This window comes from Theobroma cacao, chromosome 4 (assembly GCF_053813885.1).
Source record: "Theobroma cacao isolate CCN51 chromosome 4, ASM5381388v1, whole genome shotgun sequence".
Classification (NCBI taxonomy): domain Eukaryota; kingdom Viridiplantae; phylum Streptophyta; class Magnoliopsida; order Malvales; family Malvaceae; genus Theobroma; species Theobroma cacao.
In genome coordinates this window covers 1148840-1167832 of record NC_142642.1, presented here as the reverse complement: position 1 = coordinate 1167832, position 18993 = coordinate 1148840, and the positions used below count along the sequence as shown (strand labels likewise).

Genomic DNA, 18993 nt, shown 5'->3' with positions numbered 1-18993 from the left:
GAAAGGGAGAATAAAAAGAATTAGGATTAAGCAAATGGAGCCACATCCAGCATTAGGAGAATTCAAAGCTAAAAGTGCAAATCCTACAATACTTGCAACCAAATCAGACATGAACTTGAGTTCAAGTACATACATGATACAACAAAATTTGGCAGCTTTTTGCCACATTCTAACTTCTAAGCACTCAAAGATATATATATATATATATATATATATATATATAGAGAGAGAGAGAGAGAGAGTGCTAATGATCTATCGATGCCAAATGATGGATTCAGTATGTCTTCTGAGGATTAAACCTCCTTCTACCTTCTCGCTTGTAGTATGGAGTTTCATCTATGGTTCTTCTCACATAATCTACAAATGGCTGAGGTGTTCGGGGAGATTGTTCATCAGGAACAGCAGGACTGCTCCGCTCAGGTGTAACAGGTGCTGATATGCTTGGAGTGGGAGGGGGTGTGGATGGTCGCCGAAAAGCAAATCGAAAAGGTCGCGAAGGTAAGTACAAGATACGTATGAAGATTGCAATGATCAAAGCTAGTAGGGCAGAACCTCGAATCCAAGAGTTAAAAACAGTAATGTCAATGATCGATGCTCTTTCATAGTTAACATCCACTTCTGCTCTTTGACCTGAAAAAAAGAAACCATAGATGAGAAGCCAATCCTCCCCATGATAACCTATAAATCTGGATTCAAGACTAAGCTCACCAGTTGATGGGAGTGTGACAATTATTTTATCCTTGAATTGCTTGGCACCTAGTGCTTTCACCTGAATTGCAAGTACAGCAATATCAAGAAAGGAAGAGATTGGAGCTTAAAAATAACATAGCCACGAAATAATTCATTCCACATATCCCAATTTTGATATTAGCTTTACGAAATGGCAAGACTTATCTACAACTTGCAGGAAAGCTTCTTAGGATTTTGAACCATTATACTATTTTCCATACAGGAGTTATTCGGTCTACAATTGCTGTTTTCAGAAGATGTTGTGCTTAGTATTTCTGATAGCAAAACAAATTTATTCATTTTCTTTCTTTTTGTAACTCAAACCTAGGATCTCTATCCAAACCCCATCTCAACCTTACCAATTGAGCTAAACCCATGTGGCTGAACAAATTTATTCTTACATAAGCAAATTATGCACAATCTCACCTCATAATGAACACAGCCACCAACACCAAATTCTTCTTTCTGGATGGGAGTGATCATTAACAAATCTTGGTTATGCCAGCGGATGTCAACATCTACAAATATCAGATCAATTAGTATAAGTATGTTTGGCTGACAAGTGAAGCTATGGAATCCATCAGAGGCATGTGCACGCAGTAGGGCATGGGCACTGGAGATGGCATTGCACAAGTAATCATCACATCAGCGAGATCATAGTACAGTTCCTGAGTTTGTAAGATTAAATAAACAACCTCAAGAAAACAGAAACTATTGTAACTCTTTTCAAGCTCAATGTAACAGGAGCCTAGAAGGTTAATCATCATGATCGAAAAATGTCAGACCCAAATGCCACATACTTGCAATCATCCATCAATGAACCATGCAATTCACTATAGCAAATATAAGTCCTAGAATATATTGGCTTACTAGAAAACCTTTGGTGAATTCTTTTAAACTTCGGTAGAATAAAAAAGGCCAACCCTAAATGTACCTAATCAGTTTCTAAAGCTTAAAATTCTGGTAATTTTCAGAGAATTGCTACTACCACCTCACTACACCTCCCCGACCCCTTCCCCTCTTCTTTCATTCACATACATTAATAGCCGTAGTACACTCATTTTCACTCTACAGCCACCAGGTGCTAACTCTCTGGGGTTGTATCAGGAAACTTGTATCATGTCCGCTAGTTCATATAAAGAAAAAAAAAATTGAACAAAGGGGGGAGGATGTGGTATAGGAGGTCAGGCAAGGAGATGAAAAGAGAGAGAATGTGCCCAAGTCATTTACCTGTGTTTCCCAAAATAGTTATGATAGTCTTGTTGGAGTTTGGTGTCAGATTTAACTGCACTATATTCTGAAAGACACAAAATATTTACAAAGTCATTCGTGATCCATATCTATGTTTAATGCAAGCAACTTGTTCCAGAGAGACACAAGATAAGTACTGAAACAGTACATTCAAAATTTAAACCCAAAACTAATAGTTCAATGATCTTATGTCACATACAGAAGAATCAAGGGAATTCAACATACTTATTACTGCCAATATCAAAACCTGAATGGACAAAAAATCTAAATCATCAACCAATTACCTTTCCCATTTGCATTATGGAAAATCCCCCGACAAAAAGTGCAGATGCAGATCCAGAAACATGGCTGTGTTCTTTCACTGTAGCATTGATGGAAACATACATATATGGTTTCATGTTCTTGAACTTGGGTGTGGTGTGCACCAAATGCTCTGGAGAGTAAGGGAAGAAAAGGCAAAATGAGTTGCCAGTCTCAAGATCCATCCACGGTTTTGCATAGCTGCAGTAAACAAAACCATTACAAATAATACAAGTATTATAGGCTAGATCAACATTCAAAGTTGACACAAGAGAGAGACATACCCAACAAAAGGAGGGTCTACCCTACAGTCATATGGGGCTCCTTTACTGCTTCCAAGAGCATTGATCTTGTCTTTTGTATCACTGGGTACGGAAAGAGACACATTTAAAAATTTTGTTTATTCAATCATTATTGGTTTTGCTCTGAAGACAACAGCATGAATAATCATCAATCCTTCACAAAAAAAAACGAGTCCCACCATACATGCACAACATACTTATACCAAAGATGATGGTCTGCCAACTCCATAAAAATGTCATATATGGTTTTTTTCACACATGAAATCATGAAAATTGCAATTCAGAAAAGGAAAAATAAATACTAGCTTAAAGCTTTAGTCAAGGTAAGCAATGCTGGTTGATAAGATGTACATTCTCACAGATTTTGATGTCCAGAAACTTAATACCATCTATACACTCAAGTGAGCCACTAGATGGTTACATCGCCAATAAACCTCCACAACTCTAGGCAAAGCATTACCTAAAGTTCCATTTTGAGATTAGTTTGTATCACACTTAGTTAAGAATAAAACAAAACAGTGACATACGAAGATTATATTTAAAGGTACATACATATTGTGACTAAGGAAGAGTAGAATTTTAACCACTTTTCATAGCAAGCTTATTCCAGATCAAAATTAATTTATATTCATTTGAACAATGTTACGAATGCTACATTCTTGGAAGACACAGATGAGCAGCATGCTCCTGCTAATCCTTAAAAGTTGGATCTGCTATTAGTTGTCTTCTTACATCTTAACCACTTAATATGTTAGAATAACTCTCAGCCTCCAATACATCAACCATAGAGTCAGATTGCAAGCTGGCATAACATACTTAAAAGCTTTAACTATATCTACAAACCTGAACTTCACAGAGAAGCTATATCCTTGTGAGGGAAAAGGAACATTTGTCAGCATCTCCCTTGGAGCATCCATAACAAGAGTACTTTCAGGTAGCACAGTGACTGTTGTTTGCAGCTTGACACCAGAACTTTCAAAAGAAACTTTTCAGAAATAACAAACATATAAATCAGTTGAATGGCATTTCAATGATCAAAATGTTAAGCGATGAAAGATATTTGCCACATCAATTTTCTAAAAACTAGCATACTTAACACAGTGAAAGATATTATTCACGGTTATTTAGTACCCTGGGTCAAACCCTCCCCAACTGCTTCCGCCTGTCCAGATTGCATGTGTAAAACTATAACACTTTCATTGGCACTAAGCCAGTGACCTGAAGCTTGATCACCAGAACCTAGCACATATAATGGACCAAAAGTAAAGTATTATCATCCGAACCTACCACATATAATTAAAAACAAGTAAAGCATTAGAGGAAATAAAATAATTTCTTCATAAAATTAATTTTCCACCATAAACCCACCTACTACATTGAAGTTAATAGAACTCCCCTGGTGGAGGACAGGATTTTGGGGATGCACGTGGGCACCAACTGAAATCTGAAGAAAAGGATTAAGCTTATTGTGAAATGGAGAGAAACTATTGAAAATACAAATGAACCGATTTATTCAAAGTAAGCGAAGAAATAGACATAGAAAGCATTTTGTATTGCAATAAAAGTGATGAAATTTGAATAAAAGCAAGCCAAAATAAGGCCTTAAGTCTTTAGAAAAGCCTCAAATAATTTGAGCTGAAGAAAGTTTTATAGCATTCCTGAACAACTGAACATAGTTCATGCATGCATCGAAAGTTGCATGTTGTGCAATGTTCATCTGACAAAAATATAGTTTGTGGTTCAGAAAAGAGGAAGCAGGTACCAGCATATAGTCTGACTTCTGTGGACGATTGTCAATTGAAACTCGTAGAAGAGCTCTACCATGTCGCATTGCCTTCATGCAGAACCATATGATTAAATGATATTACTTGAGGTAAAATTGTTGTGAGTATGTGTGGGATCCTTCACACAAATACACTCTAAATGATAAAAATACATAGCAATAGAAATAAAAACAATTAAAATTCCTTAATTAATCTCCTGAAATGTTGAATTAATGTTAAGATACTAACAGACCTTGAGATGAATTGAATTGGTATCATGGGTCGTGTTAACAGAGACTACATCAGGATAATTAGTTTCAGCATAAGGGAGAATAACATTAGATGCTTCATAAAAGGCATTTCCTAGCAAAATACAAAATCAAAAGAGAATACTGATTAGGATCTAAAATAGCAGAGTGCAAATAATTTAACTAACATGATAACAATGATACCTAGAGCATCAAAATAGCTTATTGAAAGTTCAGTTTCAGCGCCAACAGCGAGATCAATTGCATGGACCAGAAACTCCTTGTTTGTTATTCTTATTTGCTCCACCTAAAAAGAATATAGATGCTCTACTGAGTTTAAGAATGAACAGGAAAGTTTCAAATTATATAGAATAAATCTCAATAGAAGTGATGCAAAAATCAATATCCATCAATTAAAGGAAAAGTTATAAAGCAATAGTAAGAGGATCAACCCACAATATCAAATACATTTGCCAAAACTATGTAGTGATCAAGCTGTAGACTAAACAGTCAAATGAGCTACGATTAGCCAGCTTATGTCAATTGCTTCTTCTATGATGATCATAAGGAAAGGCAGACTTAATTTATGCAAAGATCAGAAATAAAATCAATTGGCCAAAAGATATTAGGAAATTGTTGAGAAACTTTTGTTCAACATTTACTTCCATTGCATGATGAGAACATTGATAAAATTATTCTATGTAACTTAGGGTAACAAGTTCAACTTTAAAACGCATGCTGACAGTAATAATGCTAGACAGTCAAAAAGAGAATGGAAAAGGAAAATTAGCCGCTTGCTAGATGTATATCTTAGAAATTTAGCAGGACATATAAAAGGTTGTACATATTGCTGTGTTTTTTCCCTTCAAAAAAAAATATAAAAGATTGTACAAATACCTCAGCTACCCGGACACACGAAGCAATCTCAGTTCTTCCAGTGATGCGATCTTTTGCCTGAATGCAAGCAAGATTATTGCTCTCTTTTGTTTTAATTTTATCTCCATCAATGGAAACAGCACGCTGTGAAACTTCAGTTGCTTCCTCCCAATTTCTTAATAAAGAATAGATTATGCTTCCTTTGCGACTCTGACTATCTCTTTGCCCATGTGATTCTGTAGACAAAGGCAAAATGCTAGACGTGGTATAATGGGGAGGAAGAACCCATGTGATTGGAGCTCCAAGTGCCAGGGGAAGATCAGACACCACCAATAGTGAGATAGATGCACTGTAAGTCCTTGCCTCCAAGTGTGAACCAAAAGAAATGAAGTCACATGAGAATGAAACTGCAACATTCGTCCTACCAGGGGCCCTAGACAAGAGAGACAAATGGTCATTTGAAAAGCTAGTGTAATTGTATAATTTGGTCAGATGAGAAAGAAGATTCAGATAGCCAGCGTTAATTTCGAGTCACTCAAAGATTAGAAATCTGAATGAGCCATTGAGGCTCAGTGGTTATGTCATAGCATTAGAAGCATGTGCCTATCAGTTTTAAATCATGTTTTTGACCAATGTTGTTCGATTGAGCAAACTTAGGCAGGAAACAAGCTAGATATCATCATTCCCTACAACAACCTCCAATACCTAAGACCAAACTTCACTACTATAAAGAGGCAGAAAGGAAATTTTTATTGATTGTGTTTTCTATTCCAAAGTCAATTTGCAAGAGTTTGGACTAAAAAAATGGCTATCTTAATTTCAGCTATAGTTATATTCCAAGGGATGTTCAGAAGAATATATACTGCTATGTTGACCTTACAGACGAAATGCTTTATCTTAAATCAGATACCTTCATTTAAAGACAAAATAAATTTAAAATTTTCTTAAAAAGTTCTAAAAAACCAAACAAATTTGCTGCAAAAAAAAAAAAAAACATTTTTAACCCATCCATCAAATGAATTAGATGCAGCAAAAACTACTCAAACACAAGCACTCAAACTCCAGCAAGCTTTAATAGAGGATGCTTCACATTTGTCAGAAGTAGGAACAACTACAATCATACTCATCCTGGTGCTTCCTACCCCCACCCCTTCCAAAAAGAAACACGAAATTTCAAGTGCAGAGCACTTCCGACGGCTGATGTATCACCTGTATCTATTTGATAAGACCAAACTTATGTCCATACTGCCAGAATATTTTATATGCATTTTACTTCGCCAAGACTCATTGGTTACATGAAGCAGTGGATAAATAACACAATAATAGTTATCAGTTTCTGTAATTCAAAAGAAACATTGCCTAATTTTCATTAACATAATTATACCTTCCATAAAAGACATTAATAAATTTAAGTTCTTCCTTGTCCACAGTACTCAAGTGCTGAACTGCCTCTGAACTAACCAGTGGGACCCCAAACTTCAACACCTAGAAAACAAAATGAAATTGATGTTCATACAAAAATTTACTAAAATTCAATCAGATGGAAAAACAATATATTGCAGACAAATACAATTGGACAGAACACTTAATTCAACCTCTTCATCTTCGATAGTCCACTTATAATCTTTGCAAAGCTCATAGAAAGAAAATAAGTCTCCCTGAAAATACAAGAACTCAGTCAAAATTCAAAAAGAAATAGTTGATAGAGATATTTCTTCAGGGTCTCAATACTTGCCTCCGGAAATAAAGGATAAATTGTTGCCTCACGGCCAACAGCAAGCTGTTCACTTTGTACATTCAATATTGCTGAAGATGGTACTCCCACTTTAACACTGCCATATGCTTGACAAATCACACTATCTCCGTTGCCATAGACTGTGGCAACCAAAGTCTGATGATAAAAGCATAAGATACATCTAAATTAAAAACTTATCATACAGTTAAAACTGCCTTGTTAAGGGGAAAATCAAGTGGTAGCATTTTGCTGTCTTGGTGATGAAGCAAGCTGGTGATAAGTATTTGATCTTAATTGAATAGTAAATGATGAAATTTACCAAAAGAACTAATGTAAGCCACTGTAGCACAGGCAGTGGGTCCATTTACTCTAACCCTATCAAATATGACAATGAACAGTTGACAAAGACTTATTAGCTATCCACATATATGCTCTTGTGACAGCAGCTGTCAGTTCATTTCGTAAGGTTACTGAGTCCAAATGAGATTTTCACACTTCTGTTTGTGACAGTAGAAAATTGAGAAAGAGAGGGAAGAAATGACTGCAAACAATGAGAAGAAAATGCATCTACAGCAAACTAATGCTCTAGCCACTGTTAATATGAACATTCAACAATGTGCACACACAAGAGGTCTCCCATCATCATAACCCAAATCCATTCAATTGCACTGCCTAGTTTAGTTAAACTTGAAAATTCTAAGTGCTCAACAAACTATAGCATCTTCATGAGGGTAAAGTTGCAAAGCAATGCACCATTGCATATGCATAGAAAAGCAAAACAGTTGTTATTTTAAGTATCAGATGAGTATCATATCTCATATCTTACAGTGTTCCCAGGTGAAGTTGCAGTCAGTCGTCCTGAAGTTTTGTGGACTTTTGCGATGCCATCATCAATACTTGTATACTCCACAAAGGCACCAATTGTCGGACCTCCTTTCATTGTGAGCTAATAGTATGACAAATAAATGTAATAGCGGATGCAATTAATAGCATGAAAAAAAGAATTAAATTTTCAAATAAAAGTAGGAAAGAGGGTGCAAGAAGGAGTTAAGGGGGAGAAGATATGGAGCTCAACATGATAAAGAACTGCTTACAGAATAACATAATATAAATAAAAAATAAAGAAAGAAGCATACCATGTAAGAGGCACCTGGTACTAGGAAAATGTCATGCGGGTGAATTGTTGGTGGGGCATAAACTTCAACCTTTATAACTTGACTCAATATTTCATGGCCAGAATGTCTTCTACCACTGACCTGTATCAAGATCTATCGTGAAATTTATGCAACCATACCCTTGATATAGAAATCTCAATGAGTCCTTAAGAAATGCTAACATAAAAGATATTGGCAAGAGGCTAAAATGACTTACATAAAGAGTTGTGATGCCAAGATGTTTTGCCCTAACTTTAAAATTCTGCGCACCAATATATCCACCACCAGGAGTTGAGATATCATCCTTGTCCACAAGTTCAACTGTATCATCCTCAATATGCACATGAATATTCATGAATGCATACTGCAGGGAAGGATCCCATCAGGGCATATGGAAAGAACGTGAAAAAATGACATACACATGGATGCATGGACATAGACACATCAGAAACCTTCAGACAAACTATTTTATGAGATACGTTTTCAAAATATTTTGAGTTGTGTATATCTTTTACTTCTAACATAGCCAGTTGGACATCACAAAAAGATCCAATGCATGAGAGGACAAAGGGATACATTCCTTCACAACAGATGTTACCTCTCTACATGTGAACCAAGATTCAGTTACACTCAGTTTGTCTAAATACCTAGCACACTTCCTACAGCATTTAGTCTAAAACATGTTTCCACAAAAGATAATCTGGAACATATAGCTTTAGGAAAATGATAAAGGCAATCATTTCAAACCTGAGAAATGTCAAAAGTGCTTCCGTCATCAACCCCAGCCATCAGATCAATTGACTGTGAACTTCCTTCCTTCAAATATAAAATTAGCAGACAATTACATGCTGCTCTGGGTTAAAAGCCAAAAAAAAAGAGAAATAAAAAAGATTAACTAATTAAAGGCTATAGTGAAGAATACACCATAAGGCTTATCTCCTCTCCAGACATAATCTTAATCCAGTCTACATCTGCAACTTGGACCTGTAAAAAGGTCATCACCATGATAAATTACAAGCAAATTGAGATATCAAACATGAAGGTATCATCAGTAGGAGAATGCATACTCTTGGCATGAAAGGAAGCACATAAGAGGTTCCAAATCATAGCATGATGTAATTTCATATTAACCAAGCATTTCAAATCAAAGCAAATGAAAGAAAACTTTAAATTGACCTAAGTAATTACTCAAGATACTAAAGATTCAAAAATTATAGTTCCACATATTTCTTAATTAAAACAGGGGTTGATTTGTAACTGAATCTACCCATCTGAACTTACATAAATCACATCAATGAGCTAGGCAACAAAGTGCTGTGTTTGGGCAAGTTGGTTTTACATAATTTTTCAAATGTAAATAGCATCAACAGCCACGGTGGGATTTGCTTCATACTTTCCTTTCCTTCAACTTTGCCACAAGCCAAATAGAGCCTAAAAGTTACTTTAACTAAATAAAAAGGCATTTTCATTTACTGTAGCACAATTGAATCTGTAACATTAAAGGTCAAAATAGATGATGTATTTCAAAATAGTTTGAGACTTAAGGTAAAGCACCTACTTTAAGGAGCAATTCTTATTTAAACTACTCCAAATGAAGTTCTCTTGAAGGTATCTACACATTAAAAGCATGATATTTTTGGAGAAATAAAAGAGTTTTCATACACAATTTCCCATAAATCATAAAGTAGGAATAAAATGGAGTAAGAGATTACCACGACAGAAGCTGCAATGTTAGGAGCAAGCCCAATATCATAAACTGTGACAAGTGCAGTCCCCAGGCCTTTAGGTGATAACATCATTTGTAAGCATTGTAAACCAGGGGGGGGCTGAGTAACTTCAACTACTCTAGAATCATTCACAACTGCTTCCAAGAAACAGCTCCCTCCAGTAATTGACAAATTTGCCTGAATGGAGAAAGTGATTAAGTACATTGTATGATGATTATAAACTGTCAAAGTTCCCAAATAAAAGCATATATGGAGTGCTGGAAAACAAAATTAAACCAACAGGAATAGTTTGAAAATAAATTGGGCTGAGAAGGATTGAAGATGAGCTGCTCAAAATGCTACACTAAAAATAGTTAGTTACCATTAAACATCTCACTCACTAAAAATAGCTATAGCCCTTAAATGTAAAACCTTATTTGCCCTTCTATTTCAGCTAAGGAGCAACACCATAATTAACAAATAAATAGGAGCTGGAAGAAGGCACTAAATCCTGTTAAGAGCCTCTCATTCTAAGAGCCTTAGAATGAGCAGTGATTACGTAAATGTTGTTAGTGGTGCAATCTCCTTTTTGACTGATCATTTAAGAGGCTGATATACTATGATACAGGCTAGATAAAACTGTTAAAATCGGTGGTATGAATCGATAGTAATAAAATATTACAATAATTCTGATAGATTTTACCATTAATCTTTTCCAAGTTATCGCACGGGCATGCAATGATGAAAGTTATTTTGCAATAAAATTATGATTGGGTTGAAGGCTCAAATATCTATTCATTTACTCACTTATTGAAGGCTTAAGAGAGCACTGCCATCATCTATTAAATTGCAAATGTAGCAACTAGAAAGGGAACCACACTAACATTGTAATCCAAGCTAATCATTAGTCATTAGATATGCAAAATCGTAATCCTCATAGAATTCCAAAAGTAACAACTAGCAAGCAGACCACAGTAACAGATTTTTCTAAGCTAATAATTAGATCTGCAAGAATGTAATAGCCCAAAAAACAGAAAATCAAAACAGCAACTGTCACCATTTTGTTAAACAATTAAATGAATATATGGCAAACAAGTTTACTAAAGGGAAAAATTTAGATTCATTTTGCAAGAGTTCCATTCTTCACTCATCAAACTCCATAACATATAACCATAAGCAAAAATATATGAATAGGTGCCACATGAAAATCACCAAATGTTTCTAAGGCAATGCATATCACAAAGAGATAATGATCAAATAAGATTCCAAAGTAATGCTTACCACAGCAACATCATCAAACATGTTTCAAGGGCATTCGTAATGCATATTTATTTAAAATCAGCAAATCAAGTAAGCAGGGATGGTGCTAGAATCTACCTTAGCATCAGGATTGAAATATAACAAATTGAACTCTGGACTGACTCTTAGAGTAGAAACGAGCTGCACATGTTAACAAATTAAAATATTAGAATGAAATTTTCATCCTATGTTAACACAAAAAATAGATAAATAAATAATGCTAATAGAAGAAAATTAAAAAGAAAGAGAAAGGGAGAGGGAGAACCAATCTTGATAGAATAGATCACTCATAACATGACAAATGGCAAAGGGAGGTATTTAATGAATTTTACGCAACAAAGATGGGAATAAAAACCTGCCAAAATAACCTACCTGTAACCGTGCAGCATCTGTTAGAAAATTATTGGAACTTTCTAGCAATTTAGCAGAATAACGATCAGCCGTGGAAGTACCCAAAAATCCAGTAACAGTGGCACGAACAATACACTGAGAAACAAGAAATTATAATCTTATTTTATCACAACTTAACACATCGTGAGAAGAAAAAAGTAGCATCAAGTATCAAATACTTATGGAGGGACTAAAAACAAATTTAAGGCCAACCATCAAAACAGTATAGAAGTTCTAAAAATCTTAGCAAGAAAATTACACATCAGTGGTAAACAATGTCTATTGATAAAATTACAAATACCAACAATAAGAAGAATTAAATGCTAGGAAGAATCCAAATTGTCAAACTTGTACAACCTCTAAATACAACAGGTAAAATAATTGCTCAGAAATATCAAAGAAAAACTCATTATGCCCAAATAGTTCATAATTATTAACAAGTGAGGATAAAAACACAAAAGATGGTGAAGCAGATGAGAGCTCCCCAGTCAAGTAATCTTTTACTTCTCTAGTTACTCTAATGACCCAATAGGCAAGCATTATGTGTCTATAACCTGATTGCTAATCAGTTGGAGACCAATAGTAGATACTAAAATGCTGCAAAAACGTACTTATGTATATCACCAACTTCTATTTGAAGCCAATTTAAAGCCAATTTGAACCCAAAAGCACTTTTATCATGCTTAACAACTTAAAGATATTATTGCAGCAAGATAATATTAATATTTTATGCTATGATAGATATCTTTTGATTAATTTAAAAAAATATTATCACAGTTACCCTCTTTGTTTTTGAGTGAACCCACACTTTCCTCAACCTTCCCCTCCTCAGTTTGGCAAAGACCTCTCACCACCTCTCCCTTAAGTAAAACCATATGACACACCTACGAGAAAACATCCAGTCCTTGGTGAACACAAGATTATCACTAAACCTTGGAAAGAATATCGTTATGAGACCTAGAGAGCAAAACAGATTGAAGGAAAGCATGAAAGCACTAATAAATAGTGGAAGGGCAAGGACCATATATAACCCCATAACTCAGAATTCTTATTCCTGCACAGCTCAAAGAATTGCATACAACAATGAAGCATCAGACCCAACATGCACTTCATGAAGGAAATAAAAGCTATACATAGAATCATCTTAATAAGAAATGATGGCTTCGCGACTGTTAGGTCATGGCCAAGATATTGCTAAAAATAACTGAAAATAAGAGATAGAAAGTAATATAAATATCAACATCAGTACCGATCCTGATTCATTTTGCAAGACCAGAAACCTCTCCCAACTAGACTTTTTAGAGCTCTCCGAATCATAAGCATAATCCCAATAAGCCAGACTGTCACAATTGCCTAGTTCCCACTTCAAGCACAGTGAAGAAGAGTTTGCAAAAGGCTCCCCAGAGGTACTAATGCTGACTGCAGCCACTCTTATAGTTTGTCCATTTGCTACAGTAACTGGGGTAACATGAATTTGCCCTGGGATACGGTCAGCTTGAATTGCTGTCCGTATAACATCTCGATCATTAACTGTAGCATCAGGCCAATAGCACACAACATCATTAAAAAGGGGGCAAAAAAAAGAAGTGCAGGAAGGAACCAATGGCCATATTTCACATCTGTCCAATATAAATCATTATATTTACCAGGTTCATCCACTATTACCACAATCGAGGAAGGAAGGCTGCAAGCAAGAGACAATGAAACTTCAGCTACTGCAGGAAGAGGATGATCATCTCCAATCAAATTTCCACGTTTAAAAACAAGATTCTGAACAATTTGGAACCACAGAAAGCAAATATATCATGATTCTGAATTAGATAGACCACAATGTAAGAAAAGAAATTGCTGGTGCATGGACTTCAATTGAAACTCATAAAGGGCCTTCCAGGAAATAGTGCAGTAGCTTACATATGTTCCCATTGTTTGGCATAAAATTCTGTACAAAATGCCATGGCTGCTAGAAATCTGATGCATATGAACCCCATTATCATGTGCACGTTCTTCATCAAAAATCTCCACTGTTTCCCTGAAGTCAACACCTTTGTCCCACCTTTCTGGTCCTCCATGAAGCACAACATCCAAATGTGTTCCAGGGACAAGATATAACTTATCCAGGTTTTCTAATTGATTAGCAGCTTCTGATCCAGCTGTATTAACCCAGTAACCACCAAAATGGTTCCCATCACCTGCCTGATGCAGAGTAAGTGGCTGATATGCTGCAATTCGTGAAGTTGCTTTTAAAACAATGGGCCCACTAAAAGAAGGATCAAAATGATGAAATTCTTTTGAAAATGCTGCATGCAGCATAGCTTGACCAGATGCAGAAGCATATACATAAGTCCATGAACATGGAGGACCATACACTGGGGCATGAAGTTCCAAAATTTCTTGCTTTTCAAAGACTGGAACCTCCCTTGTTGCATTGGTAACTATGAAAGACTCACTTCCAGCTTTCCACTTTATAAAGGAATGAAACGCGTCACACCTAGAAAAGTAGACACCTGCAAATGGCAAGTCAACTTCAACAGAAGAGTTGGCATGGAAGAAAATAAGTTTCCAAATGATTGTGGAATGTAGCATTACCATTTGATGCTTTCATTGTAACAGCAGCTGGGAGATGTGATCCCACAGCAGACTCAACAGGGAAGTTTTGCAACATAACCATAGAGGATGGAATTGAAACTTCAACCACCACCTGTTAAAAATGATACAAAAAATAACTTCAAAAGAAAACTTTAACTAATGAAGGGCATGTGAAACTGGAAGCTTTTACAGGGTATAAAACAGACAAGATAATCCATATTTCAGAATTTTATGCATCAACGACAAAAGCGGCAACACCACTGCATAAACACATGATTTTTACCAATTTTATGCCACACAAGGATCTTTGCCAACTATAAGAACACAGAAAGCAGTGGAAGAAACAAGATTCTGAAATTTCAGTACCTCATCATAATTGAATGAATCAAAACTTGACACCACCTTCACTGTAGCTTTACCAGGCTTCTTAGCCTGGACAACTCCATAAGCAGTGAACGAAACAACAGTCATATCTGAAGAAAACCATTTGTAGTCACTGGAGGCTTTTGCACAACCTATAAAAGTGTTGAATCCCATTAAAACATGTTAGAAATTGAAAAAATAATTTCAAAAATTCAACAGGTAAAAGGCTACCAACCTCCAGTAGCCTTTAGCTCCATCTCCTGATAAACAGCAGGTGCCCAGGGAAGAAGAATAATTTGAGATTCACCAGTTATTTTTTCCGAGCTAAACTTTACTGGATCACAAACAATAACTTCTTGCACAACCTTGAGAACCTGAATGACAAGGCCAAGAAAGAAAACTGAGTCTCCTAGCAAAAGCTATAAGAGGGTCATCGATGGCAAACAAGCAAATCAGAAAACATACTGATGCTTCTATAATCTTGTTTCTTAAAAGAATAACAAGAAAAAAAAAGAGGCTGTCAATTTCCCCAGTCCCTCTGAGGTAAATGACATCTCACCTCCTTAATATCATGATGCCCATTATAGTATACTAAAGAGGCTGTCAATTTCCCCATTCCCTCTGAAGTTGCTTTCAAAATTCTAGAATTCCTCCAGCCATATCTAGAAGCAATAGGCTCTAACACTGGGACAATTTTCCAGTACCCAGATTGGTTGTCATAAAACTCAACATCATCATTCTGCAATGCAGGAAAGGAAGTCTGAGTGGAAAATAACCAAGAAAATAATGAGAAACTAATTAGCATATCAAATTACACTACTGAACTAACAAGTGACAATAACAACAACTTTTAACCTCAAAAATGATCGACCCGTGAAGCATAACCAAAGGGAAATAAAGAGGAAAAAAGAGGAAGACCAAAAACTGAAGAAAGTACGAGAACCTAATCAAGCACATCAGTCCAAAAAGTTCTTAATGTTACAAAGACAACATAGCTCACCTATATCACTGCTAAATGGTGAAAATATAAGTAATTCATAATTTACCTCTGTAATGTAGATTTCATGTGAGTAAGGTCCCTGAGAAAAAACCTTCAGTTGAATGAGGTATTGTTTGCCAGAAACAACATACCAATGTGCCACAGATGGCATGGGTTCCATTCCTTCTAATGGATCGCCAGAGGTAGATAACAGTGATATGTACAAAGAAAGGGTATCTGGCAAGACCACGTTAAGAGATGACAGTTGACTATGGCCATCAACTCTAGTATCTTCAACAATGACAGTTGTTTCCCCCAATGTTAGTGCATTAATGACACCCAGCATAGAGTCCACTTGAGCAACTGAACAGTTTGAGACAGACCATTGATGATGTGGTGATGGAAAAGTTACCTCTGCAAAAACCAGTGGAAAGTTACTTAGACTTCTTCTAAGAACATTGATGAATGAAACAATCAACAGCCAGTTTACTCCATATGAATTTGACAGCATAAAGAGACACCCATTAATTCAATCCCTAGAAAGTCTTTATGAAGGGATTCAAAAAGGAAAACCTTGAGGAACAGTCCCACGGATAACCTTAAGACTATAACGAAGAGTAGCATTAATAAGGACAAAAACAGGTGATGGTGGATCTAGTGACATAGCTTCTGCGACAGTTAGAACAATCTTATCACCCATGCCCTCTAACAGTGGCTCAAGCAACTGCACCGAAACATTCTCATGGCCAATATGAATGCCTCTTGCGACAAATAAATCAGAAAATACACCCTGCAGCACATACCAAAGAATAAGCTTCAACATAAATGCAAAAGTACATGGCAACTCATTACTATTGAAATTGTAGCATGAGTACCTTTTCTTCAAGTTGTATCTGGATATCTAAGTCACCACACAATCCACCACAGTCACTTAGGGGTGAATCCTTCAAAGGAACATGGGCAAGGTGATGTTGCGGTCCATTGGTTTTAGGCATCAGCTGCCACATGAATTGTAAACCCACCAAGGACGAAAACACATTGTCTGAAACACAAGTAAAAGGTGAATACAACAATACCTAAAAAAGTAGAAAAACAAGAAGAAACCCAATTAAATAAGGATGAATGTTCTTCAACATGAGAGAACACGTAATACAAGATGCAGTATCAGAAATAAGCAATGTACAAATTGGACTAGCAATTAATTACAAGAATGCAAGAAGCAAAGCCCTCAGCCATAGGATCATAAGTGCATTACGAGTTATTACATTAAGCTTAAGCTACAAATAAATAGTAAAACAACTAGAGGTGGCAAACACATAGGTTCTTGCAGGTTCAGATCGGGTCACTTTGGGTTCAGGTCATCTCAAGTTCAGTTCAAGTTCGGATTGGAATGAAACTAGCTATTACATTTTGCATTTTTAGTGTTAAGTTTGGGTTATTGCAGCTTTGGGTTGGTTCAGTCTCAGGCTCGAGTTGTTTCAAGTGCAGATTCTTTCGGGTTCAGGTTGTTACAAGTTCAGGTCATTTCATTTTGCCAGCTATTACAATAACCCACAATAGCTTTTGTAACTGTATCATGCTACACATCGACATTGCACAATTTTTAAGCTTGTTAAAGAGTTTAGAAAGTAATGCTACCTTTGAAAGTTGCCTTTACTACTTGTTTTCTGCTAATTAAGCAAAATCTTACTAAACTAAGGGTGTGCAAAAAAAGAAAAAAAAAAGACTAAAATGTAAAATGTAACAAAAATATAACCCGTCGTATAAAACTAATATCTTTCATCTTTTTATTCGAGTATTTACTTTTTTTTTTAATTCCTAATTCTTCAGCATTATCGTTTTCTTTAATTATCAAAAGCAACAACAAAACAGAGTGGATATTAGCCTTTTTTGTTAAATTACCTTCACTATCAAAGGCACGAACGCGGAGCGTAGCGAGGCCATCAAGATCAAGCTTAATAGAATTATGAAATATCTGAATTCTATCAAAATTATCAATGAAAACTTTGCAGCGAATCACGATTCCAGTGTACACGTCCCTAGCATATACCGCCGTTTCTTTTCTACCGGAATATGGCGCAATCGATCTGAGCCGTGCACTTGTCGAGCAATGATTGGTCACATTATACTCTGGCAAAACTGATAAAATCTCATGATGATCCCACGACCTGTAAAACGAAATCAAAAAAGTTATACGTATTCGTCTACGCAGAAATGTACGTATTCTTGGAAATGTTTAATAGGGAAAGTACCATTTGAAGCAGCCGTCGCTACCTTGAAGCCGATATTCGACGGGGTTTGTCATTCTTGGAGGTAAAAGTATGTTGACGTCAGCTATGTGAGGACCGGAGCTCGAATGCGACGTCGTTCCGGTCACCGCCGTTAACGAAGCAGTTAAAATAAGCAACAAACTGAGCCGAATCATCTTCACCCTCGAAATTTACTAAAGCCAGAGCTATGAAGGTTTGCGCATAGCAAAAAGTTGGCTACAGTGAGCTCAGCTCTAAGGAGAAGAAACAGGAAGAAGCCCTAAGAAGAGGTAAGTAGAGGAGAGGTTTTAGAGGGGGTTTACCGTTTACGGGGGACGCGAGACGGCGAACGGTGAGGGGTACGTGTCGTGAGAGGAGTGGTGGTGATTTAAAAAGGAAGGCAATTTTAGATCAAAATGTATGGATTGTGCTTGTCACGTGGTTTCCGACCAGGGTATCATGTTGTTTATCGTTTTAAATTTCAGGTGCTTTTATCTGGTCGTCGTTTTGCTTTGGAGTCACCGTCCTCGCTCATTTCGGAGTTGACTAGTTTGACTAAAGAAATACATAAGGTAATTTTTGTGATATTTACCATTATAAAAAATAATTTTAAAATACTTATTAGTACTAATTTGAAATTTATTAATGGATTTTTTATGTGAGTATCCAACTTTATCTTAGCATTCAAAAACTTTTCAAATCCCTTTAAATTAGGAATATTATTTTTTTTAAATCATGATGATTTTTATATGCAATTTGAGTTGTATAAAAGTAAAAAAGGTAAAAAAAAAGTTTAGCCTTATCAAAGGTGAAAAAGGTAATTTGAATCTTATAAAAAGATAGCATAAAAGTTTGGGTCTAAATGACATTTTCTGACGGTAAAAAGGTTAAAAGATGAGTTAGACAAAGAAAAGTACGAATAAAATCAATTAAGATTAAAAAGTTTAAAAGTAGATAGAGTGACGTTAAAGGTAAAAAGTAAAAAGATAAAGAAGAGAAAGAAATATGAATAAAATGAATATAAAGATTTGAAGGTTTAGAAGTTAAAACAATTAGGTGTTAA

At 35.9% G+C, this 18993-nt stretch overlaps 1 protein-coding gene across 2 annotated transcripts; it reads right to left on the bottom strand.

The window, feature by feature from the left end:
• Position 1: 1 nt before the first annotated feature.
• EMB3012 (embryo defective 3012) lies at positions 2-18372 on the bottom strand. 2 transcript variants are annotated; one of them, XM_088805229.1, is made up of 36 exons: positions 17934-18372; positions 17584-17849; positions 16557-16723; positions 16255-16471; positions 15749-16095; positions 15262-15441; positions 14938-15076; positions 14706-14854; positions 14340-14451; positions 13665-14257; positions 13400-13523; positions 13003-13283; positions 11736-11849; positions 11442-11504; positions 10071-10262; positions 9283-9342; positions 9106-9174; positions 8576-8722; positions 8341-8460; positions 8031-8150; positions 7201-7360; positions 7065-7123; positions 6854-6954; positions 5491-5902; positions 4798-4900; positions 4599-4708; positions 4345-4416; positions 3951-4026; positions 3714-3821; positions 3426-3567; positions 2565-2645; positions 2265-2481; positions 1960-2026; positions 1156-1247; positions 709-769; positions 2-630 (listed from the first exon to the last, which is right to left on the bottom strand). In XM_088805229.1, the coding sequence occupies exons 1-36, from the start codon at positions 18104-18106 to the stop codon at positions 275-277; spliced, it is 5850 nt and encodes a 1949-aa protein (XP_088661355.1). In that variant the 5' UTR covers positions 18107-18372; the 3' UTR covers positions 2-274. The 2 variants fall into 2 exon arrangements, 1 of the variants encoding a protein (XP_088661355.1); XR_016025740.1 differs by lacking the exon at positions 2-630 and having other exon boundaries at positions 707-769; positions 2265-2413.
• Positions 18373-18993: the final 621 nt, after the last annotated feature.